Source organism: Electrona antarctica, assembly GCF_951216825.1.
Source record: "Electrona antarctica genome assembly, chromosome: 7".
NCBI classification, from domain to species: domain Eukaryota; kingdom Metazoa; phylum Chordata; class Actinopteri; order Myctophiformes; family Myctophidae; genus Electrona; species Electrona antarctica.
In genome coordinates this window covers 13,089,162-13,114,556 of record NC_136812.1, presented here as the reverse complement: position 1 = coordinate 13,114,556, position 25,395 = coordinate 13,089,162, and the positions used below count along the sequence as shown (strand labels likewise).

General features: G+C 43.1%; 1 protein-coding gene across 1 annotated transcript; it reads left to right on the top strand.

Annotated features, from left to right (window-relative positions):
- Positions 1–203: 203 nt before the first annotated feature.
- Positions 204–23,548, top strand: LOC306926782 (calcium-activated potassium channel subunit beta-2-like). The gene is made up of 5 exons (XM_079506217.1): positions 204–283; positions 18,629–18,799; positions 20,499–20,669; positions 21,219–21,414; positions 22,949–23,548. The coding sequence occupies exons 1-5, from the start codon at positions 216–218 to the stop codon at positions 23,231–23,233; spliced, it is 891 nt and encodes a 296-aa protein (XP_079362343.1). The 5' UTR covers positions 204–215; the 3' UTR covers positions 23,234–23,548.
- The last annotated feature ends 1,847 nt before the right edge of the window (positions 23,549–25,395 follow it).

Below are 25,395 nucleotides of genomic sequence, written 5' to 3'. Positions count from 1 at the left end.
TTCAGAAAGCAGTGACAATTATTAAAAAGTATTTGAGAGAGAGACAGAGAGAGAGATACAGAGAGAGAGATACAGAGAGAGAGAGAGAGAGAGAGAGAGAGAGAGAGAGAGAGAGAGAGAGAGAGAGAGTGCGAGGGGGAGGGAGAGAGAGAGAGAGAGAGAGAGAGAGAGAGAGACAGGCCCATGGGTGGAGGTGGAGTAAACGTTCTAGGGCCATGCTAGAGGACAACTGCTCTGACAGTCTGACCATCGATACATGTCCAACACCATCATCAGTGATCAGGTAAGCTACAGTATATACTTCCTCATTGGTGTGCTGTGAGAATACGAGACACATACGGAAATTAAATGCTTGAAGATCCATTCCATTCAATGTCGATGAAAAGCTGTGCATAAGCAATTTGTGCATCGTAATTTCACATATTTCAGTATAGATGATGAAGGATGGGGAACAAAACAGAGTGCAATAACCATCCACTTCAATCTGGAGTTATTGATAGTATACTACAGTATGTGCAGTGCATTTTGTGAATGCAAAGTGCAAACTCCTTGTTTGCAAAGTGCAAACCTCTATGTAGTGTGGTGATGGTCTGTCTCCTTTGGAAATAGTGATCTTATAATCTATACAAAACTACACAGATCGATGATCAACTAGCCTGTGATACGACTTTGAGCCCCCGCTCCTGCGCATCACCACAATCTGGCGTAGTCGGCAGGACTTGGAGCGCAGGAATCCTTGCGTGAGGGACATGAGGGACGTTGTGTGCGGTGGCCCGTGGTGTGAAGTGCGGAAGCACGAGAACACCCTCTAAAGACCTCTGCTAGTGGCTCCGCTAGGCATAGTGAGCGCGTCCTCAATGTGCACAATACACTAACTTTGACCAAACACACGTCTAAATGTAACCACTTTCGTCATAACTAAGTGATTCGTCATAACTAAGCAATATGTCCCGGTCTTCGGTAAAAGAAGTCTCTGGATCAACGGCCAACAACGAAAACGATATGTAGGATGTGTACAAATGTTCATGCATATGTGTAACAGAGTGGCTCACAACCTCAGCCTGATGGCCTAAAAGTCTAATATCTCCCCAGAGTCATAGGGAATTCCCTTTGGCTTAGTGGTTGACTCTCCACTATCGATCTGTCTGTCTGTCTGTCTGTCTGGGAGACAGTCTGTCTGGGAGACAGTTTAGGGGAGGCAATTGGCAACGGGTGAAGAAAATGGGTTACAGAGATACACTAGTAGTGACACCCTCAGGTGTAAATGTCAAGCTTTGCACACAAGATATACCTCATAATCTATTAGGTGCAGGATAAGCCCTATATTAAGATAAGCTTTAGCCCCTTTCCTCTCAGTGGTTCACTGGTTGCCAAACGTTTAGCTCAAAGACCCAAAAGAGAGATTAGACGAAAATAGCAGATCTACATACAAGCTCACAACATGTCTTCACTGTTTTCACTATTTTCTAAATATTCTAAATATTCTAATATTCAAACAACTTACATTGAATTCCCATAGTAGCCATGAGACAACATCACTGATCGACTATCTTTGTGCAGTTAAAGATGGGGTGCCAGAATCTTGTCTATGAGGTGACAGTACTTCATTAGACCGCCTGATGCGTGTGGTTGTTGTGTGCAATTTCTGTATCTATGGTTGAAACCTTGAGAGTGAAAAGTGCCAATCAAAAAACAACATGAAACTAGAAAAAGTGCCCCTCGGGGCACAGGTCCAAGGAAGGTCAGGTTGTGGCCTCCGGTGGCGCTATAAAACGCCTTTGATGGCAATTGGATGATTTGAGGCATTTTGTTCCAAAAATGTGTTTTGCAAAACTCCACCTGTTGGTGGCACTATAACAGGCCAACGTGAAAAGGGTGGGATATATTCCAGAGCCTAGGAAAGTGTGTGAAAGATTTCACGTAAATTGCACGCTGCGTTCATGATTTGAGGCTTTTTGTTCAAAATGGGCCAGTCCTGCAAAATTTGAAAGCCAATGTTAGCCAATTAGGATGGAATATGAAATATCGGACATATCCGTCTTGAGCACATGACTATAGAGATACTGTGTAACGATTTGCGGGATCTTTGGACAAAATCTGGGTGAGTAATAGCAAAAAATGTGTTTTACAAAAGTCGGCCTCCTGGTGGCGCTATAACAGGCCGTTCTGGAAAATTTGGGGCAGAGGTTCATCGTTGGCATCTAGGGAGTGTGTGTGCAAAGTTTGGCATGGATCGGGCCAACGGTGCTGCATGGAACCTGGAGATTAGCTGGTAACAGACGGACGGACGGACACACACATAGGGACGGACACACACGGACACTGCAAAACATACTCTCCCCATGCCTTCGGCCTGGTGGAGACACTGACGTTCCAAAATCATACCCTCCCGCTCATTATCATACCACAACAGCGACAGGTGTGGGCTTGGCTAATACAAACGCACGTGTAGCAACGTAGCAACAGAGGAAGGAAGGGGGGGGAGGATTGTGGGGAAAAAGTAAACACAGAGAGAGAGCAAGCAGCAAAACAATCCATGAGACTCACCACTACTGCAGTGGATGGTTGAAAGATCAGTAGTTTCCATATTGCATGGTGTTCACGTTGGTAAAAAGGTTAATATTGAGCAATCCTAAAACGTAATCCATTCATTCAGCAAAGATTTCCCCTAGCAGCACAGACAAGTAACCAGGCCTAGTTATCAGACTTCCTGTAGCGGCTCTTCAAAATAAGACTCACTGAATAGTATAAGAGGTTACAGGTTTTATTTAGATGTTCATACTGGCAAGTGGCAAGTTCCTTAATTTCTTTCGCTTATGTAGTTGGCAAAGAAAAAACAAAACGAACCCATATCAACTCAAATAAACAAATAAATAAATACATAAATTGATCAATGCATTTGCGCAATGCAACGCAGAGCAAAATGATTGGACCAAATGTCAGCTCCATATATGGAGATCTAAGGGTGGCAGCGGGGGCAGTGTCTTCAGTGTACAGGGTTTGATTAGGTCTGGCCATATATGGAGCGTGTCTTGAGTGTACAGGGTTTGATGCGGTCAGATGAGGTCAGATGAGGTCAGATCAAAATACGGAATGAATTCTGCATAATTGGCCATATATGGGGTGTGTAATGAGGCGTGACGGACGGATGGACGGACGGACAGACTTAGCAGGTTTAGCTGAGGTCTTCATAGTAAAACTCAGTAACTCTGAGTGTACAAATGTAACATTTATTTCCAACTAAAATATTATGTAATATCCTTTTCCAATGAACAACAAACAGCCTGAAATATGGTCTCTGTCTAACATCATTCCAGTGCCTAAAGCTGGGGACCTCTCAAAGCTAGACATCTACCGAGGCATCAGCCTGACTTGTATGATATCACTGCAAAAGTTTACAACCGAATGATACTAAACAGGATACGGCATGCAATCGACCCTCACGGAGAACCAAAATGGCTTCAGAGAGGGGAGAACTACCGTAGCACAGATCTTGGCACTAAGGAGAATGATTGAGGAGGTGAAGAAGGATAACTTGACTGCTGTACTCGTACTCCACTTCAAAAAGGAATCATTAACATGGTGAAACATTTTTGCCAACGGCTGATTCGGTCTGGCTTATTAGCCAGGCTAACGCTACTCAAGAGCGATGCAGGAGCGCAAAGTACCAACAAACTGGCCAGATGTATGGAGAACCGGGATGACTGGAAGCGACGATGGAGGGCTCGTCTGAGGACGACCTAGAGAGAAGCTTTGCTGTTGTAGATGTCTAGTACGCTGCAGTGCCATGTAAAGATTTGATTGCTGTCAGAGCTAGGAGAGCGCTTGCTCTATGTGTGTGCATGTGTGTGTGTGTGTGTGTGTGAGACGTGTGTGTGTGCGTGCGTGTGTGCACCATGTTTTGATCATTCTACAATACATAACTACCAAGATAAATGTTACCTTCTTCTCCAAAAAGCCATCCTCCCTTATTACCCTTAATCATGCTTCCATATACTCTTCAACCTCCACACACCACATGCTCTTCAGGATCGACCCCCTTCAGGGTCTATAATCAAGCATTTCTTCCAGCAGATGTTGCTGGATGTTGACCACAAGTTTTGTTTTTGAGTGGTGCAACCACTCCAAGGAACAGCAATGTCCGTGTTAACCTATGTTTGTGTGTGACTATGTTTGTGTGTGACTATGTTTGTGTGTGACTCATGTGTGACTCATGAGTACCAGTAGGGGTGCTGTTGTGCCAGAAACAGAGAGAGAGAGATAGTGCTGCACTGTTGCCTGCTAATGAGAGAGAGAGAGAGGGGGGGGGGGGGCAAAAAAGGCAATTTTCGCTATCACTGACAAACATGTCCAGGAGATAGATAGCCTGTTATCAAGTCTTCTACAGAACAGAAAAGAACGTGACAAAATGTGCCCAAAAGTGTCTGTGACTCTGTGTGCATATTCATCATTAAAGGGCGAGGAAGACTGTACTTGACTCTCTCATGAGGTTTCTTAAGAAATTACCAAACGTGTGCACAAAGACAAGCAATTCAAGCCAAGAACACACAAACATGCCCAGATGATGGACATACTTCCTTAGCAACCTCTTCCAACTGCTACTTAAATACACACAAATAGTATCAGCACCTGCCCTTCAACCACACCCCCTTCTTCCCCTGGCAACACAAAATTATACCCTCCAAATTGCGCTCACGCAGGCCCCTAAAAACTCCCCTACACCCACCCAAGCTTTCTCTATAGCAAGGAGTATATGCATCTGCTACCCATTCAGCCTTTTGGTAAAAAAAAGGGGGTTTTATCCCACAGAGTAAAAGTGAGCAAAACATGAACGTGGAGAGATTCTGACCTCTCATAAAGGCATGTAAGCTGCCTCTACCTCTATCAATCAATTTTATTTGTCTAGACTCAGGGTCCATTAAAAACAAAACATAAAACACTATACATTATATCCACCGATGAATCGGCCACATATCGGTATCGGCCCATTCGGCCGATATTTGCCGTTATCGGTCAATATCGGTATCGACAAAGAAATAACTGACATTAACCGATGGCAGTAGCCGATATTTCTGTTGTTGATAAGCATACATTTTGCGTTGGATATGTCGGTGTGTTAGTTATCTGTAGCCTACCAAGATGTAGATGTATTTCTTGTATTGAAGATGCATTTGTTTCCGTGGCACAAAAGGGGGAAAATAAAAACAACAAAAACAAACATAATATCGGTATCAGTATCGGCTAAATTGTAATTTTAAGCGTCGGTATTGGCCAAGAATTTCCATATCGGTGCATCCCTAAAAACATCAGTCATAGGTATGACTGATGTTTTTAGGGATGCACCTACAGGCGCTACTGTATGGCGGCTAGATAACAGTACAGTTTAATGTCTGCTATACAGTACATACCGGTAATTTTGTCGTACAGTTGCCCTGACCTTCACCATGTCACCTTTGACGCGCAGAGCATGTTTTCCATTGAACCAGGAGGTCTTAAACTGTAAAGGAATGTCTGGCATGTCTCTGTACGTCGTGGTGTGATGTCTGAGTGCATATATGTGTAGCATAGCTGCGCATGCAGTATGTACATGTGGCCATATAACATGTCGTCCCTGCATGCCACCACACCTTTGTTCCTTCTGTTACAACGATATCACACCTCCATGCAGGCAGCACGTCGTGTGAGACACACACATGCACCGCATACAAGCATGTAGACGTGTGTCTTAGGTCGCACGCACGCACGCACGCACGCACGCACGCACGCACGCACGTACGTACGCACGCACGCGCGCACACACGCACACACGCACACACCACACACACACACACACACACACACACACACACACACACACACACACACACACACACACACACACACACACACACACACACACCTTATTGATGGCTGCTGAAAGTGCCCGGTTCACTTTGGGCTGTAAACCATCCCGAGGCATGCTAGTCCTGCTCAGTGGTGACACATGTGTTCACCACTACGGCCCGCTGGGATCATCTTTTATGTCAGCCATGCACCACCACTTTAGCAAAACAGACATTTATAGCCTGCGGGGGTGAATACATTCCTCTTAATACGCTTAAGGCCCGCGTGTGATGACTTAGCATGTGTTGACTAACACGTGCTAAGTGAGCGTTATCATACAGTATTATTGTGGATTCATGGGTATTACAGTGATGCAGAATAAGGCGGGTATAGATGCAGGGTTTGAAAGAAATTCTTAACCATGTATATATACTTTGTTGTATATATACATGGTTTTGCCCAATAGCGAAGCCGATCACGCTGTCAGCTTGTAAATCGATCCGATTGCCTTTATTCACGGTATGTAAAAAATGTTTTAGAATTTCCTACACATTTTAGAATTTTTGAAACCAGGGTTTATGTGGTTAAAAATACAAGATTTCATGTTTTGCTTTTGTTTTACCAAATAGGTTCCCAGAATTGAATTGAGTTTGACGAGAAGCAGGGATAAAACAGCCATTGCATGGTGAATTAACAGAGGGGGATATCAATAGCAGTCAGAGGCATGGACTCACACCAAATTGAACCCAGGACAGATGCACGGTTCTGTACAGCCACACAATGGTTATTACTGTAGTGTAAATGATATGAAGCCTGGCTGCAGAGCTAACAGTAGTTCAGGAAGACAACTCAAAGTATAGTGCCAACTCAGCATCAGGTGATCGGTCACATGCACACGTCACCTGGTTGGCTATTTAAACCAAGCTCTGCTTACTGGCCAGTGGTGGAAAAAGTAGGCTATACTCAAATGTTTTACTTACTGTAAAAGTATCTTAAGTAAAAGTATCAATACTGCAATGTAGAAATACTCACTCAAGTACAAAATTCACTCGTGAACTCAGTGAATCTGCAATGAATGAAAGTGACTCCATGTCTATGAACCTTTTGAGGGGCGCTAGATATACAGGTATTTTTTTCCGCCTTTATTTGATATAGTTTACACTACAGTAAGCTGACAGGAAATGGGGGTAGATAGATGGGGAGTGACATGCAGCAAAGGTCGTCGGGATTGGGAGTCGAACCCGCAGATTCACAGCCTATAGGTGCCCGGACAGCCAGGCCGCCCCGGGCCAAGTCTATGGATTTTTAATGTTTGCCTTAAGCGGTGACACCATGTGGCAGCCACAGTGGGCACCCCTCACTTCATATACGAGTGTGATTTTTTTTTTAAAGATTCTTTTTGGGCTATTTCTGCCTTTATTGATAGATTGATAGTAGACTGACAGGAAATGGGGAGAGAGATGGGGGGGGGAAGACCGTCGGGATCGGGAGTCGAACCCGCGACACGCCGTCAGGCTGGCTCAGCAGCCTAGGTGTCCAGACGGTTGAGCCAACCGCCTGGGCCACGAGTGTGATTATCGTGGCTTAGTAGCAGTGCTGGCATTCTTCATTGCTTCAATGAGTGTTAATTTAAACCAAGAGTCTGGATTGTGAGCCACATGCTCATGGCACATCCTAAATTGTAGTGTATCTGGTGAGAGAAGATACTGTATATATTTAACCACATCTTCCCTTCAAGTATACGTACCGACCGATATACTGTAATTATAGGTCAGACCGACAGAAGTAACAGACATCAAAGGCTGTGATGATTAGCCTTTATTTTTCCCTGGGTGAGGGGAGTGATAAAGGGACAGAGAGACAGCGAGAGAGTGATATCTGATAACCCTTTGGGTTGGTAACTGATAACCCCAAGGGCTGAATAACTAGTGCAAGTAAAACTTCCACATGCTGAACTGTCACCATGAACGACTTCACTGTGAACTCAGCATGCCAAACATGGCTGGCATGGCAGCTGTGTTTGAATGAATGCCATCTTCTCCTTGTCTTTGTGGGTAAACTAAGTTATGGGTATATAATAGGCTAATGTATACACAGTATTAAGTACAGTAAGATATATATGGAATGAATTCGGTACTGGCCATATATGGAGCGTGTCTTGAGTGTACAGGGTTTGATGAGGCAGATCAACATATGGAATGTCAGAACAGGTCAGCTCCATATAGGGAGATATAAGGGTGGCAGCGAAGGGCAGTGTCTTGAGTGTACATGGTTTGATGAGGTCTGGCCATATATGGAGCGTGTTTTGAGTGTATACAGGGTTTGATGAGGTCAGATTAACATATGGAATGTCAGAACAGGTCGGTCTGGAGATCTAAGGGTGGCAGCGGGGGCAGTTTTTTACTAAAACAAAAAAAATCTGCCTAACGATGATGTCACTGGTGGACGGGTTTCTGAACTGCCCACAGCTCTCCTATGAGACACAGACCGAGTAGACCCCCCCCCCCCCCCCCCCCCCCTGTCCCCTCCCCCCTCCCAGCATGTTCACCATGAAAAACAAGACAAGCTACAGATTGCATGACAAGACTTTTATTTGAGGCTCACAACATTGTCTTGTGTTATAAAAGGGTCAGGACACCCCCCCCCCCCCGTCATCAATTTGAACAGAAATTAAAACTAGCTGTTGCAGGTGTGAAAAGAATACAGAAACGCATGTAGTAATAGGCAATGAGTGGCACCAAATATATCTTTTCCACCCAGAAACCTGGAAATACACAGAAATAGCAGAACGCCTATGAGTTGTACTATAATAATCATTGCTCATTCACAAAGGTGAAAATCTCAGAAAAAGGTTATTTGGGTGTCCTGTCCCTTTGACAATGACGATAGGAGGATTGGAGGCGGATCCTCCCAGTGCTCTTCACCAATAGGAGCTGATCCTCCCAGTGTCTTCACCAATAGGAGGAAGCGCTCACTTTTCAATCAGTTGGCGGAGCACAAGCCTCAGTCAAGACAATGCTCTGTTTACAACCTGCAAAGAAATACAGGAAGAAAATAACAATACATACTGTAATAATAGAAAGAAGACACTTAGGCCTACTGTATGTCAGTGGTTTTCAACCCTTTTCATATCAAGGCCCATTATTTATTATTTGAGTCACGGACCACCATTTGATGACATTTAGCCTCTCAGACCCAAAACTTTTTTATATTTTGTTGTCGTTGGATAAGATTTTGTCCACAATTCCATGATGTATATAGATGTTGGTACCATTAGGAGAGATATCAGGCAAACGTTGACCAAAATAACAATTATTTAGCATTCTCTAATTGTGTAGACTTATTGTAAATTAAGTAATGAAGATGTTTAACAATAATCAAACTCTTGAGAGCGTAAAATGAAACCAAATAGACCCCGTATGGGTCCATTTGGTTTCATTTCACGCTCCTCAAGAGTTAAAGATCTATAAGGGTCCATTTGGTTACCAACTCTCTCATCATTCAGCTGGGGACCACCTGGAAACCCCCTCAAGGACCGCTGGTGGTCCACGGACCACTGGTTGAAAACCACCGCTGTATGTCATTAGGTATACATGTTGATACTTACGTATCGTTGGGCATGCACATGACCACGGCCGCCGGTGCTGGTTTATGGATATAACTCTTAACATAGCAACGCTGTTTCTTGTGGCATGCCCTGTAAGAAGTGAAAATACTTAGATTTAAAACTTTTTTTTTTACTGGGTTGCAGAACTTGTACAATTCCACCAGATGGAATGGGGGATTTCTTTTGTGTGCAATTCCTTTCCATGGAATGAGGTGATTTATAGTAGCCTACCTCGGGTGCTCTATACCAGGGGTTCTCAACGTTTTTGGCTGGGGACCCCTAAAAATGCTTTGGCCATGTCTCGCGACCCCTACTATGCCTACTAAGTAAACTCTAAATTTCCATTTTCCAGCCATTCAGTTGCCAATTTTTTTTTAAAATAATTTGGGGACCCCCCAAAATAATTTGGGGACCCCTGAGGGGTCGCGACCCCCAGGTTGAGAACCCCTGCTCTATATTAGTATATGTGTGTGTGTGTGTGTGTGTGTGTGTGTGTGTGTGTGTGTGTGTGTGTGTGTGTGTGTGTGTGTGTGTGTGTGTGTGTGTAATAAAATAACTTACTTTTTAAAGCTCATTATCTTGTTGAAATATGACCTATTTGACTTGCGCAGACGCCCAAGATGTGTCACCTTGCGTTTGTAGAAAACAAAGTTGGCCACGAAGAGTTTAGAATCATTCCCTGTAGAGAAACAAAATACATATAGTTAAACATGTACATCCAGCTGATATCTATCTATCTATCTATCTATCTATCTATCTATCTATCTATCTATCTATCTCGCACTCATATGACAGTGAATGTGTGGCTCCGGGCTAGCCTGGCTAATAAGCCAGACTCAAATCACACTGTCGTGTGGTATTTGAGTCTGGAGATGCTGTGTATGGATCCCGGGGGGCGGGTTCAAACATTTACTCTTTGACGCAATTGGTCAGAGCTACTATCAGTCAAAGGTCTCAAGCATTGAACGTCACTGTACCAAAGCCCCCGCCCATATTGCATACCGTGTCCCGATTGGCCACACCAGTTCTCTGGTGTAGGAAATGGGCGTACAATTGAGCCTCTCCAGACCGTAATCCGCCGGCAGGCAATTTTTTTTTTTGCCAACGGCTGATTCGGTCTGGCTTATTAGCCAGGCTAGCTCCGTGCGGCTTTGTAAAGACATCAAGCGCCTCCTATTCCCCCGTCACAGAGACTGACCGAGTAAAAACAAGGAAGTGGCTCGCTCTGGTGGGCGCAAAGTGTAGCTATTTTTGTGAATTAGGAATCGTTTTATGAGGTTACCCACGGGTTGAGAACCCCTGCTTTAATCTACCGTATCTATCCATCTCCCGTATCTATCTATCTATCTATCTATCTATCTATCTATCTATCAGTATCCATCTATCTATACACCGATACCTATCTACGTACCTATCTATCAAGACAATGTTTCCAGAGAAGGTAAAAAAAGATTTCACTCACGACAAGACAGCCTCCCTCCCCTCGTAACCGCTGAAATTTGTAGACATGAATTCATCTTAATTAATCAGTCATGTACAGAATATTCTTAAACACTGAGCATTATTACATCATTTTCTTTGGTTTAGTTTCTAAGGTCTTTATTTCTATATCTCTCTCTCATGCCCCCCCCACCCGCACGCACACACACACACACACACACACACACACACACACACACACACACACACACACACACACACACACACACACACACACCTTTCACCAGATAATTATTAATTATCTGGTGAATTATATTAATTATAGAGTAAAAAATAATAATGATAATAATTATTATTACCCCCCCTCCTTTTACAGTACTTTATAACACTGTTGCAGATGTATATTGTGGCAGTGCCGTGCGTGGCGGGTGCGTGGTGGGTGCGTGGTGGGTGCGTCGCGGGCACGCGTGCAAACTCACCCATTTTGACGCAATATGACTTGACGGTGAAACAGGAGCTGTCTGCACACCTGCGGTTCCTTTTGTTTCGGCCGCTGCACGCCATGCGGGTGCACTTACGGAACATCTTGTATGGAATGACGCTGCACCCACGCCTCCAGTTGCACCTGGCCAGGTGGAGGGAGGGATTAGAGAGGACACAACACAATATAACTCACCTTACCTCTGCTCATTTTGATTCAGACTTCAGAGCCATAGAGTAAGACAGAGACATTGAAGGGGCAGAAAACAGCCCAGTCACGTGGTTCACTGTCACTGTAAAGCCTATAGACTCCACTGCATTCCGCAAACTTTGAAGACATAGAATTTGCAAAAGAGGGTGGATCTTAACATGACAAGTCCTTATTTACAGGGCAACAACTGGCATTGTGCCATTGGAGCTCGCCAGTTCAAACTGGTAGTCTGACTGGCCCATTGATGGATGTAGCAAGGAGTCGCGACCTGATAAGATGAGCTCCTGAGAAAATAGGGAAGTGCCCAGTAGAATTATTTACACTCGGCATCTGTCCATACCTTTCAAAGGGCCTTTTGACCTTGTCCTCCTTTATCAGGGCCCACTCCCTTTTGAGCTAGCAGCAGCATTGCAATATGAGCAGCATTGAAATGTGAGCACAACACACATTGGTAAAATGAAAAATAATGGGAATTAATTGTATATGAACATGAGAATATTTATTCTCAATCAATACACTACACCACAAAGACACCCATGTACATGTCTAACTACTTCCTAAAGGTCAACACCGTCAACACCACAGGGAGCACCACTAATCACACAATCAACACAGATTTGGCTCAAACAAGTGGTTACATTTGTGTTGGTGATTTCTTGTATGTTATTGTATATCTTTAATACAATGTCTAGATGAATTGGAGACACAGAACCACAAAGGAAACAAGCCTCTACAGGGCTTTTCGCGTTATATTCTTTGTCATTGTATATTTGCACCACTGCGTGCGTGCGTGCGTGCGTGCGTGCACACTTACTTCCTCTGGATATATTTTTTCATTCTTGGGGCACAGCTACCATTATCGGACACGTACTTCTTCAGGAAGGGTTTGTTTCCATGCTCAACACTTCTTATCATCGCAATCTGTCCTTTAGCTGCACAAGGCAAAAAACATTGTATCAAACACTTGATGACTTCTCACTAACTATACACTTCTCACTTACACTCAATACTTCTTATGGTCACAATACAAGTGAAAGAGGTTTTGGGCAGACTTTCGACTTGATTTTAATATTTAATTATCTTGGTAAACCTTTTCATGAAACACTTTATGTTTTTAATCACTAGTTTAAAGTATATTTTTTTAAATCATCATGATATGTGTAAGGCCTTATAGTCAGTCACATAGCTTCAAGTTGGCAATATAGATAGAGTTCGTACTCACCACACTTAAGCCTCAGTTTATCTTTACCGCACACCCTCGTCCCTATTGGATTTGCATGCGTGCACGCACACGCACACGCACACGCACGCGCACGCGCACACGCACACGCACACGCACACACACACACACACACACACACACACACACACACACACACACACACACACACAAAAGTTTTTGTGTTTATTTTTGCACAATGGACAATTTTCAAAATCAATGTTCAACTTATGCACATTACACTCAATGTAAGTGATTCTAACTATGGGAGCCAAGTTCCCATAGTTGCTCTGTAATTAAAATGCTAAAATGCAATTAAATTGAAGATCCAACATTAATTATTCAACCTGTTGAAGACAGAAGTGTAGGCCCTATACTTACATTTGTCGGTGTGCAAGCTACTGTTAGCCTCCCAGCACACAGCAGCCAGCACTGAAACACACACACACACACACACACACACACACACACACACACACACACACACACACACACACACACACACACACACACACACACACACACACACACACACCTCGTCAAAACAAAACACATCATACACATCAATTCCGAATATAAAATATGGTCCTTGTTGTTATGTTATTGAAATACAAGCTTGGATACTGACCAATGAGGACACACAGGAGTCGGAGGTTGAAGGCCATGTCGTCGTCAGATGATCAGAGCTGATCGACTCGATGTATACATACTGCTTCAAACCATGCTCTTTATATACTGTAGTCATGCTTGTTTTAGGAGAAAAACAGCTTACATTCATATTTGCATTAAACCCCAAACTCAATATTTGAGTGTGTTATTAGCATAACAATATTTGAGTATGTTGTTAAAGCGACCCTGGCTGCATCCACCCAGCCTGCTGGGCATCCGTGTTCCAATTAGGAGTCGGGTTAATGTATGCAATAACTGACTGCACTATACAGCCAGCGCTGTCTAGTTCAGTGCATCTCAAAGTGGGCTCCGTCCGTGGCACCGAAGGGTGCCGTGGCATCCGAATCGGGTGGCTGTGATGCAAGTCCGAAGAATCAAGGATGGTTTAGATCAGCGGTGCTCACACGTTTTTTTGAGTTTAGAACTACTTTTAAAATGACCAGCTCGACAAGAGCTACCCAACCAAAACAATTTATAATCCCATTGCTGAAAATACTTTGAAAATGTACCTGAGGGGTTTTGGAATATAGCAGCGCTGGCGTTACATATATAGGACAGACACACACTTGGAATGGGAAATAGAGGGGATTTCTTTTAATGTAACTTCGTAATGCGCCTACATTTGCGCCTAACACTCATGGAAACAAAGTATTACATTGTGGGTTTGACTAGAAGCCGTGAACTGAGCTGAACAGGCACAGATGTCAATCACTCAAGGCACCTTCATTCAAATGCAGATGGCAACAATAGTTTTTTGAGGGGCACGAGCCCCTCCTATAAACAGCTATAGTGTAGATTCTGTCTGAACACAAACATTAAATGCCATTGACAATGGATGGAGAATTTACGTCATATGTGCCTGAGCAAATCGGTATGTCTGTCGGTATGTCGGTGAAGACCCTTGGCCAATAAGGGACCATTATTATTGGTGACGTAACTACGGTATGTTTCAAGGTCGGTATAAGGTCAATAATGGGTTTAGTAGCTCTCTGTTGTCTGGGTACGACAAGCTACTTTTTTGTCCAAAAAGTGCATGATGTATGATGATAAGAGCGCCCCTCACTTCAGCCAGGTGTGATTTATTATAATATTTTATTTATTTATTTTTAGGGGGATGTCATGTGGTCTACCATGTGTGATCTGATTCAGATCACACATCTATATTCAACGGCCAGCGCGTTCACGATTTGGCCCAATCCATCCCAGAATGCACTCTGTTCCTACCCGGAAGGAGGAGTGAAATCGCCTCATGCGCTTTTGAGCAACTTAATGCAAGTGGATGGGAGGAGAAATCCGGTGCCGTCTCAATTAATATATACTCTAAGGGACGAACCCTAAACGACCATTTCCCTCCTTAGCTTCCTCGCGTCCTGCTGGCTGCAACACAACACTGACACATGCAGCCCCATGGGTAGGCCACCCGGCCTGCTGGGGAAGATCTGCCCTTTTCTGGTCAACCTATGCCATTAATGCGGTGGTGTAAATTGTAAAGCAAGGGTTCTCAACGTTTTTGGCTGGGGACCCCCGGAAATGCTTTGGCCATGTCTCGCGACCCCTGCCCTGCCCCCCTCCGCACCCCCAATACAAATTGACCATTACAATAATCTTAATAAAAATGCGAAAATACATCATAAATAAATACTGAAACCAGATATAATCATTAAGGAAAGTTTATGCATGAACTATGTGTACTATGTAAACTCTTAATTTACATTTTCCAGCCATTCAGTTGCAAAACAAAAATAAAAATAAAAAAATATATTTTTTTCTTTTGGGACCCCCCAAAATAATTTCTCTTATGGGGGTCAAATGGGGATCTGCGGGCAATTATTGTCAATTTGGGGGTCCTTGACATGAAAAAGTTTAAGAACCACTGCCTTAATGCACTCTTTCATTCACCGTGTGACCACAATACCTTTAAATAAACAGTCTTATTATCTCTTCACATTAACATGGCTCCGTCGCCTCAGGTGTATGTGGTTATGTCAAGTTGATGTCAAATATGTACAATACACATCCTGTACATCTCTGTATCAATATGATTAATGACTCTATTCGTGTTCCCTCAGGGATAAACACATCATCCAGTGTTAATTTTGAATATAGTCTAGACTATAGTCTTTTGAATAAAATGTGATTTTGTTTTCATTTCATTTCATTTTATTTCGCACATAGTGTAACACAATACAGTACAAATCATAATAGATAACAATTAATGTCTTTCATAATTCATTTGTCTTTCATACAGTATCTGATACACCTATGACGAAAAGGAGCAGGAAGAAGAATACATTCTTATAAATACCTGCCCCCTTTTCACTTAAAAGTTTAGTTTACTTTATTGATTGGCGCTTACACATCTAAACAAAACAAAAAAAACAAACAAAAAAACAAAAAAAACAAAAGAGTAAAACAAAACAAGCAAGAAGTTGAGCAATGACACGAAGCTCTAGTTAACATATTCATCGGCTTCATATTGTCTAAATATTTGATTTTTGTAATTTCTTTTAAATTGGAAAATATTTGTACAACCCTTTAAATTGTCATCCAGAGAATTCCATATTCGGATTCCTGTTATCGAAGGACACATCAGTCTTTGAGTGGTCCGTGCAAACTTATGTTTGAAGTCAAATTTCCTCCTACTATCCCCACTTTCTGAACTAGGATCGAATAGCTGTTGTAGATGAACTGGTAATGTTTTTCTTTTTGCCCTAAACATAATTAATAAGGTTTGTAGCTTCACGATATGTTCAAATTTCAATACTCTCGATTTTATAAATAGACTATTTGTGTGATCTCTATAATGCACTTTGTGCATGATTCGTACTGCTCTCTTCTGTAATAAGTATAAAGGTTTTGTGGTGGTCATGTACGTATTCCCCCACACTTCAGCACAATAACTAAGATATGGAGAAATGAATGAAAAATATAATATTCGCATTGCTTCCTTTTCTAGCACATGCTTCTCTTTGTTTAAAATAAAAATGCTCTTTGAGATCTTTTTCTTAACATGTGCTATATGGGATTTACATGTTAATTTGTCATCCATTATTACACCTAAGAGCCGAAATTCTGATACTCTTGCGATGGCCACTCCATCTATGGATAATTCCACCTGGTCATCCTTTTTCCTATTTCCGAAAACCATAAACTTTGTTTTTTCCAAATTCAGCGAGAGCTTGTTTACATCAAACCATTTTTTGAGTTTTTTCATTTCATGTGTAATTTTAGTCTTGCCTTGCATCCGCTATCGGTGTATGAATGAATATATGCATGCACGAATGGTAATCTTTGTCAAGTGCCTTGGATATCTATCTATCTATTGGATATCTATCTATCTATCTATCTATCTATCTATCTATCTATAAATTACTACCGGAGAACATACAGAACACGCGCACGCACACGCACGCACGCACGCACGCACGCACGCACGCACGCACGCACGCACGCACGCACGCACGCACGCACGCACGCACGCACACACCACACACACACACCATCACCTCAGGTGTGTGTGTTTATGTCAAGGAGCTGCAACTTGTGATGTCACATATGTACATTCCTCTGTTTGAATAGTCAAGATTATTGACTATTCATCCTCCCTCAGGAGAGTCAAACAAAAAACTGTATGTTTTTCTCACGGAACTACACAGATCCTGACCTTGACATTGAAATTCTTATGAAACAGTATTATCATAATTTAAATATATTGGAATCACACTAGAACAGTGTAAGGAGACAGGGACAAGGACATCTACTGTACATATTACACATTTGAGGCTAATCACAGTTATACTCGTCCTATAAATTAATTATGCGGGCGCACAGGGCCACTTCACCCCTTTTGCAACCAGATCCTATTTTAATGATGTTTGGGAGACAAGAAACACTTTCCTGGTGTTTTTATGTGGGTAATGTGTTTTCATATATTTTAGTATTTCAAAGTGTCCATGGGCTCCATGATGTCCACGTAAAAACCCCAGTTAAGTGTTTCTTGTCTCCCAAACATCATTAAAATAAGATCTGGTTATTATCATCAATTAGCTCTGCTGACTTTAAATAAAACAAGAAATGCACTCTGTCGAGGTACCAACTTGCATGTGGCACACAAGTAGACCATACATGGCCTATATGGCCTATAAGTAATAACATATTCTACAGTATGATGAAATCACAACCTTTACTATGCTACTATGATAGTAAAAGTGTGCATATCATGCTGGAAAAAAAGGGACTGTGTCAGGATGCTCACATCTTGGTTGTTCCAATTATCAAGGTTGCATCAACAGTGCCCATGGAGTAATTACAAATTGTTATGTTCATTAGTGTAGTGTGCTCCCCTAACCTCTCCTATTTGATGGACAATTACGCAGCTAATCTAGCGTGACATAATTTGTCTAATGACATCAACAGCAGAGAGTAATGACATAATTTCTGTCATTACAATAAATAAATAAATCACACCCGTGTGAAGTGAGGGGCGCTCTTATCATCGTACATCATCATCATACATCATCTCAGTGCTCAATGTGTTCAGGGGGGCGTGTCCCGGTGGAAAAGCCAGAAGAGATAGTGTTCAAATCGTCTCTCAACTATCTTTCAAATTACAACAATAACTGCTGCATTTACAGTATATAGTGCTTTTAACCAATGCGCTTTACATAGATCATTGTTCATTATTACATACACACATACACATTCACACACCGATGGCGGAGGAAACCATGTATGGCAGATGTTCCCAACCACTGGTACTAGTAGCACTGGTGGGTACTCGTACTTCAGCCCCCCCCCCCCCAGAAACGTACAGCCTTCCGTTTCAGGCGAGCATTCCGGTTACCGGTTTGCATTATGACTACAAATGTCCATGGAATCAAACGCAATATGAAAATGGTTTTAAGGGCAGGTGTGCAACAAACAAACCGAAGAGGAAGGAGGAGGGAAAGGAATAGTAGAGTACAGAGTTCATCATTTGGAGGATCTGCTATCATCAGACCCCTTTGTCACATGGAACATTCTTTTATGTCCAGTATCACTATGCCAGCAGCAGCATGGGGGCGGGGGAGAGATGGCAGTCAGTGAGTTAACTGCTATGCTGCCTCCGGCAATTGAATTTCCCTGGAATCTTTAAAGGTCTAATTACTATGAACACTTAAGTGTGCACTTCTCTTGGCAGGTGGTTTCCTCAGCCCAGTGTGACCCCTTCTGGCAGCAACGGAGGACTACAATATCAGCCCAGTGTGAGCACTTCTGGCAGCAGCAGTGGACTACAATACCCACAACAATCCTCTGAGAGCATGTTTCTATGGTCAGGAGCTAAGGCAACACAGGGAGGAAGTGAGCGGAGGTACATTCTTATCAACTTAAGCTTTCACTTACAATAGGAATTGATTAAAGCCATCTGCAAACCTGACTGTGCTTCAGATCCTGTTTCCAAATCCTCCTGTTGTAAACATTACTTAACCACCTTGCACGCTTAAAGCTGACACAGCAGGAACAGTGCAGTTGGGAACAGATCAGACAAAATGTAATAATTTAGGCAGCATTATAATAGCCTGCCCCACAACCCAGCCACTGTGATTTCTGGTCTAGAGGGGCAGATTCAAATGTGCCGGCAAAAACAGCCACCTAACGCTTGGTTGGTCAGGCTACATTGGTCCCAAACAAGATATCTGAAAAACAACTGGTTGGATTGCGATGGTATTTGTTGTTGTAACATAGGCCTATAGCTTCATACTCCCCAGAGGATGGACCCTATACTGACTTTGCTGACCCTAATAGGCCACAATTTTCACTTGGAGACAATATTCCTAATACAATCTTATGGTGTATGTATTTATTTATTGGCCCCATCAGCACAAGACTGGATGGAAATGTCAGTTGACTCAAACCACTTCAGTCTGGTTGGGTGTAAGTACTGTAGCAATCAAATGATCACTTTTCATTGCCAAAGAACACTACTGCGTTTTTCGGATTTTTAGCTGCGTTTTTCAGTCAGGTTTCCAAAAAACGCGTCCAGTCCAGTGTCCAGTGTGCAACCACCTTTACTGGTACTTTTCATGGAAGAAAAGCCTCGGGAACGTAATTTCTCCCAAGAGCAAACTGATGCCCATCTAGGGAGGTTCAAATTGCAAAATCTATAGTACCACAAACAAACAGACAAGAGTAAAATTATCTTGGGGGGGGGGGGGGTGTCTTGGGAGGAAATAACAAATGCGGTCAATACGTCTAGCACTGATCCTATAAGCAGCATTCATCAATGTGTGAAGGGGGGGGGGGGGGGGGGGGGGGGGGTACACGAATCAAGGGATTGTCAGTTCAAGTTGTAACTAATAAGCTAATAATCATATCAAGATGAAGCATGCAGTCTTTTGCACTCTTAATCAGAATGTCCAGAGTGCACTCTGAAGTCTCTGATGCTCTGAATAAACCATTAGGAATTCTGATCGTGATCTGAATTTAGGAGCAGGGTATTTTGGTGACAGCGTGCACTCTGTCACCTGGAGTGTCAATTTATGAACGTTACCCTGGCCTACACTCAATATTGCCTTGAACGAATATGTGTTCTTTGAAAAACATATCCTCTTTAGGGGTGATGTGTAAACACAAAAAATGCCATACTCGCCCTCTCAGATTACTCATTAGTCATTTATTTATTTCAGATCTTTTCATCACATACGCAAGTGTCTTTATTTATTTTTGTTGGAGCTCACGCTTGTAGATCGGCTATTTTCAGCAAGTGTAAAATCTGTCATTACAACGGCATCAAGGCCCGCCAAAATACATTTTAGTCGACTAAATCAACTGTAGATTTAGTCGACTAAAATCGCATGACATTTAGTCGACTAAAACTAGACTAACGCTAAGACATTCCAGATGAAAATATGACTAAAAAGTTTCAGGCCCAAAGACTTTATGACTAAACTAAAATAGAAATTTGCTGCCAAAAACAACACTGCTTGTAACAGAGTATGTTCTACATTATTGCAGTATTGATACGACGCCCCTGTCTGTGGTACAATGTGCTACATACACTCTCGTCTCAGGTCCATCTACCAGAATATTCGTGAGTATGAGGTGCTGGACAAGAGGAAGACTGTGACCGCTCTGAGGGCAGGAGAGGACAGAGCCATACTACTAGGCCTCGGCATGGTGCTCATCTCTGTCATGATGTACTTTGTACTGGGAATCACCATCCTACGGTCATACTCTGACAGGTATAAGCCCTTTAAGTTATCCTTAAAGATGGAGTGCCGTGATTTTTGTATTTATGTGTTTATGAGGTGACGGTACTTCATTAGACCCCTTGGTGTGGTTGTTATGTGCAATGATGTCTTCCCTTTGTATTTAGGGTTTCTTCCTGGAGGCTGAAACCTTGACAGTCAAACGTGCCAATGAAAAAACAGTGATATAGTGACATCACAATATTATCCTCTCCCCTAACGGTTAGGTGCTCCGGACAAGTGACTTTTGTGCCCGGTCAAGTGAATGGGAAATGTACTTGTACAAAGGACAAGTGCCTCAAAAAGTTAATGTCAGGGTCATACCCTGAAGAAGGCAACTTGTTTGTCAAAACGTTGGTAACAATAAAAGTACTTTTGGCATCGGGACTACGAGCTGTGCGACCTCTCCTTTCTATTTTAAAGTTTGTCTCCCGTGGTCAGCACCTCCCTACTCTTGATGTGCGCTCCTACCATTTTGTCTTGACATGAAAAAAGTTTGAGAACCACTGGTGTATAAGCAGACCCAATCTTCTCCCTGTGCAGTGTGTGGACAGAGGAGACCAGCTGCACGGTTCTGAACTCCACCATCGTGTGGGACGTGAACTGCTCATACAGCTGTGGTGCCGAGTGCTGGAAGAGCTCTCGCTACCCGTGTCTTCAGGTATACGTTAGCCTGAACTCCTCGGGCAAGGTGGTCCGTCTGTCACACAACGAGGAAACACAAGACATCAGCATGGAGGTACAGTATATACCGTATTTTTCAGATTGTATCCTTACACATACACGGCACTATATATTTATTATTAAAACGATATTGGTTCTTCTGAGTGCATATCTCTGCCCGGAGGCATACTTTTTTTAATAATAAAAAAATACTTTTGAAATATATATTTTTAAATGTAGTAAAAGAAAATGGGATTTTTACTCGAGTCTTGACCATATAAATTGGTCCGTGACCCACAATTTTGGAAACAGTGCTGTGTAGATTACTGTACGTCCCTCGATCTGTCAGTCTAGGCCTAGGGCATCACGTGATTGTTTGGGGTTCTGTGTGTTTATAAAGGGCATATGCTATACGGGGGGAAGGGATACAGTATATATTAAGCGTTATTATCACAACATCATTACGGAGCAACCAGAGTAGGCTGGCTATATGTAGACAAAGCTTAGGACAGTGAACGGACGGACGCATCTAAAAGTAGCGTGGCATGTTGTCATCACTAAGACAGACATGATGTTGCAATGTTATAGCCCAAAAGCCACAGTCCAGACATTCATAGATCATAGAGCATATAAGGGGTCTGCATGGACCAAACAAAAGCATACCTCAGCATATTTATACGCAGTGATGGAAAAAGTATGTTTTACTTAAAGGACCACTTAACCACTTTTCAAATTTTCATATAATTGGTCCTCACTAATAAAATACCACAATTGTTTTCGACTCGGTCTCTGTCTCATAGGAGGGATGTGAGCAGTTCAGAAACCCGTCCACCGATGATGTCACTGGTGGACGGGTTTCTGAACTGCCCACAGCCCTCCTATGAGACACAGACCGGGTAGAAAAAAGATTCACAAGATTTCAAATGTATAAAATGTATATGTAATGTAATGTACATAGGGCATGTAGGTATATGTTTTGTGATAATCAAAATCTACAAAGTAACTAAAGTTTTCAAATAACTGTAGCGGATTATAGTACAATAATATGTCTCTGAGATGTAGTAAGTAAAAGTACTGAAAATTTGAAATTTAAGTAAATACCTCAAAATTGTACTTAAAATGTATTTAGTTACTTTTTTACACCACTGTTTATACCTCCACCTGGGCATGTCCGCATCAAGCTCAATTATTGTGGCACATGCCCAAATATGGAGTATATGCAGCCAGCTTGTGGAGTTCTGTGTCAGGCATGCCCAAATATGGAGTGTTGTCGAGGTCAGAACAGGCCAGCTCCATATATGGACGCTGGGCAGGGGCCCGGTCCAGAGCCCGGGCAGAGGACTTTTTGGGGCGGTTCTGGACAACCGTGGGTCCGACCGACTCGACACTGGGCACCGCATCCCCTGCTGTGGTGTGGAACGCGTGTGTCGAATTTGAAGTCGGTGGGGCTAACGGTTCTCGAGTTACGTGGATAACACACACACACACAGACATACATACAGACAGAGACGTATGTGCGTTTATAGATAGATAGATATATCAACAGCCAGAGGGCGCTGCACGTACTGTACGCTACACAACTTTCTCCCCTTCGTGTCTCCCTCTCACAGTGCTTCTTCATCCCAAAGTGCCGTAAGGACTACGCAGCCACGCACGCCATGGTCAAGAACATATCTGCGCGCCTCACGACCCAACAAATAGTTCTGTGTTTCGCAGACCCAAGGGACCACGTGGAGAGCGCCATCTTGACGCAAATCTACGGCCAGGTCGCCGTCTTCCACTCCCTCTTCTGGCCCACCTGCACCTTGATCTGCGGAACCATCATCGTTGCCCTGGTGAAGTTGACCCAGTACCTGTCGTGTATGTGCGAGCAGATGAAGCCCCTCAAGAGGTGAGGGGCTTCTGTTTCACGATGTCAGAGCGAAGCGTTGTCGTCGGAAAAGACGAAGTGGCGACTTTCCGGTGCGGCTACAGCTTAATCGTTCTGAGACGACGAGAAGGGAGGGAACGCACCCTTCATACTGGAATAATGAGACTCATCTCAATGACCTTAACTCCACGTCAAAGGACGACTTTTGACGACTTTCTTCCAATGGTGTTCTCTGCCAAGGATGACTTGGGCGCCTTTTTTGTTGAGTTGCAGTCCCACAGAAATGGATTTATCTCCAGTGTGTTTCATCAAGCCATGGTGTTTTCAAATGGCAATAACTCGGGAACGCAAGGTGGAATTTCTTTTTTTCGTGAACACAGCATGTATTTGTGTCAGCGATCGACTGGGGCAGCGATTAAAAAACAAAACGTGCCAAGACTGGAAAACTACAGTTGATGTAGATGTTGTTTAGATAAAGTACAACAGTCTAAGCGTGACATTTTTGGTCTTTTTTTCTGTGAATTGCACAATGATGAAAGGAGATGGAATATGCTTGAAAGATAAAATAGCCATTGGTAGGTAGTCAGTAGCCTGGAACTCACCTATGCTTTTTATGGCATAGGCAGCTCCCGGCAGGATCCGCCGGCAGAAACTATGCGCAGCTGCTAGACATGAGACTAATTAATTCGAGCGACAGAGAGAGACAGGAGTGTGTGTGTGTGTATATGTGTGCGTGTGTGTCAATTTAACAAAGGTGCAGACGATCAGAAATCAGCAGAGAGTGAGTGATGTTTGCGCTACTCTATGCCGAATTTAAGTGGACTCGGACCCAGACTTTTTTTTCTCCCTGGAAATAAAAACGTCTGGGTTTCCGAGGCTAGGTAGTCAGTAAATGGTGCAAAGCTGGTTAAATGGATAAGAAAGTATACTTAAGATTGTTGTGTCAAACTTAAGTGACATACAGTAAAGGCCTATTCATACTCCAGTTTTAGACGATAAAGTGACCACTGAAAACGACAACATGACGTCACGCCGCGGTGGTAAGCGACTCACCGCTCACCCAAACACTTCTCTACTAACCACCGTGGTCACCTTATCACCTAAAACTGGAGTATGAATATGCCTTAAGACTGAAGTATTATTGGGAGCACCTTACATACTGTACTTAGCCTACTATGTAATATAACATACTGTACAGGTGTAAACATACTGCCCGGTCTCCCCTTTCAGGGTACTGTAAACTTACTATGATGTCTATTGATGAAACGGAAAGTTATTTCATCTTATTACAACGTTCTGTCAACTGAACGTGAAAAAACAATAGCCGCAATAACAACCCACACGCACACGCACGCACGCACGCACGCACAGACACACACACACACACACACACACACACAGACACAGACACAGACACACACACACACACACACACACACACACACACACACACACACACACACACACACACACACACACACACACACACACACACACACACACACAATATCTAAATCTTACACAATCTCTCCCTGCATGTCATGCCCACCCTCTCAGATTACCCATTAGTCACTTCTTTCATCACATACCCAAGTGGCATCCCGGAACCAGAGTGATATAGTAAGAGAGTGGCGACACTAGCGTTGACTCCCATTGTAACAATGGAATGCGGAAGTGCTCATTCTATCTCGATGGGATAGTTCCAACCATAGGAGCAATGTTTGGAACTATAGCCCATAGGCACTCGCTTTGCGGCGATCAAAGCGTGTCGCTATTCTCCTACTCTACACTCTGCCCAGAACTAACTCTGATATCATTACTACGTTCAGTTATTGGCCATGAACTTGTGTGCAGCTATATAATGTTTTTTTTTAATGTTTTTTTTTTGCGGCTTTCGCCTTTATTTTTATTAATGTTTTTATAGAGGGACAGACAGTAGGCTGACAGGAAATGGGGGAGAGAGATGGGGGAGTGACATGCAGTAAAAGCCGTCGGGATCGGGAGTCGAACGGCACACTGCCAGACTTGGGCTACCGGCCAAGGTGCCTGGACCGCTGAGCCACGGCCCAGGCCATAGCTTTATAATATAAATGGAATGATGGTGTGTAAACAAACAAAATAATTGAATTAACACGGATGATAGTGCTCAGTCAGTGTGCCAGTCTATGAAGCCATCTATGGAATGTT

Excerpts from the sequence above, each read along its gene's own strand:
- LOC306926782 (XM_079506217.1), top strand. The coding sequence starts at position 216 with ATGCTAGAGGACAACTGCTCTGACAGTCTGACCATCGATACATGTCCA. Across the intron at positions 284-18,628 it reads ACACCATCATCAGTGATCAG|GTGGTTTCCTCAGCCCAGTG; the intron begins GTAAGCTACAGT and ends TTCTCTTGGCAG. Across the intron at positions 20,670-21,218 it reads CTACGGTCATACTCTGACAG|TGTGTGGACAGAGGAGACCA; the intron begins GTATAAGCCCTT and ends CTCCCTGTGCAG.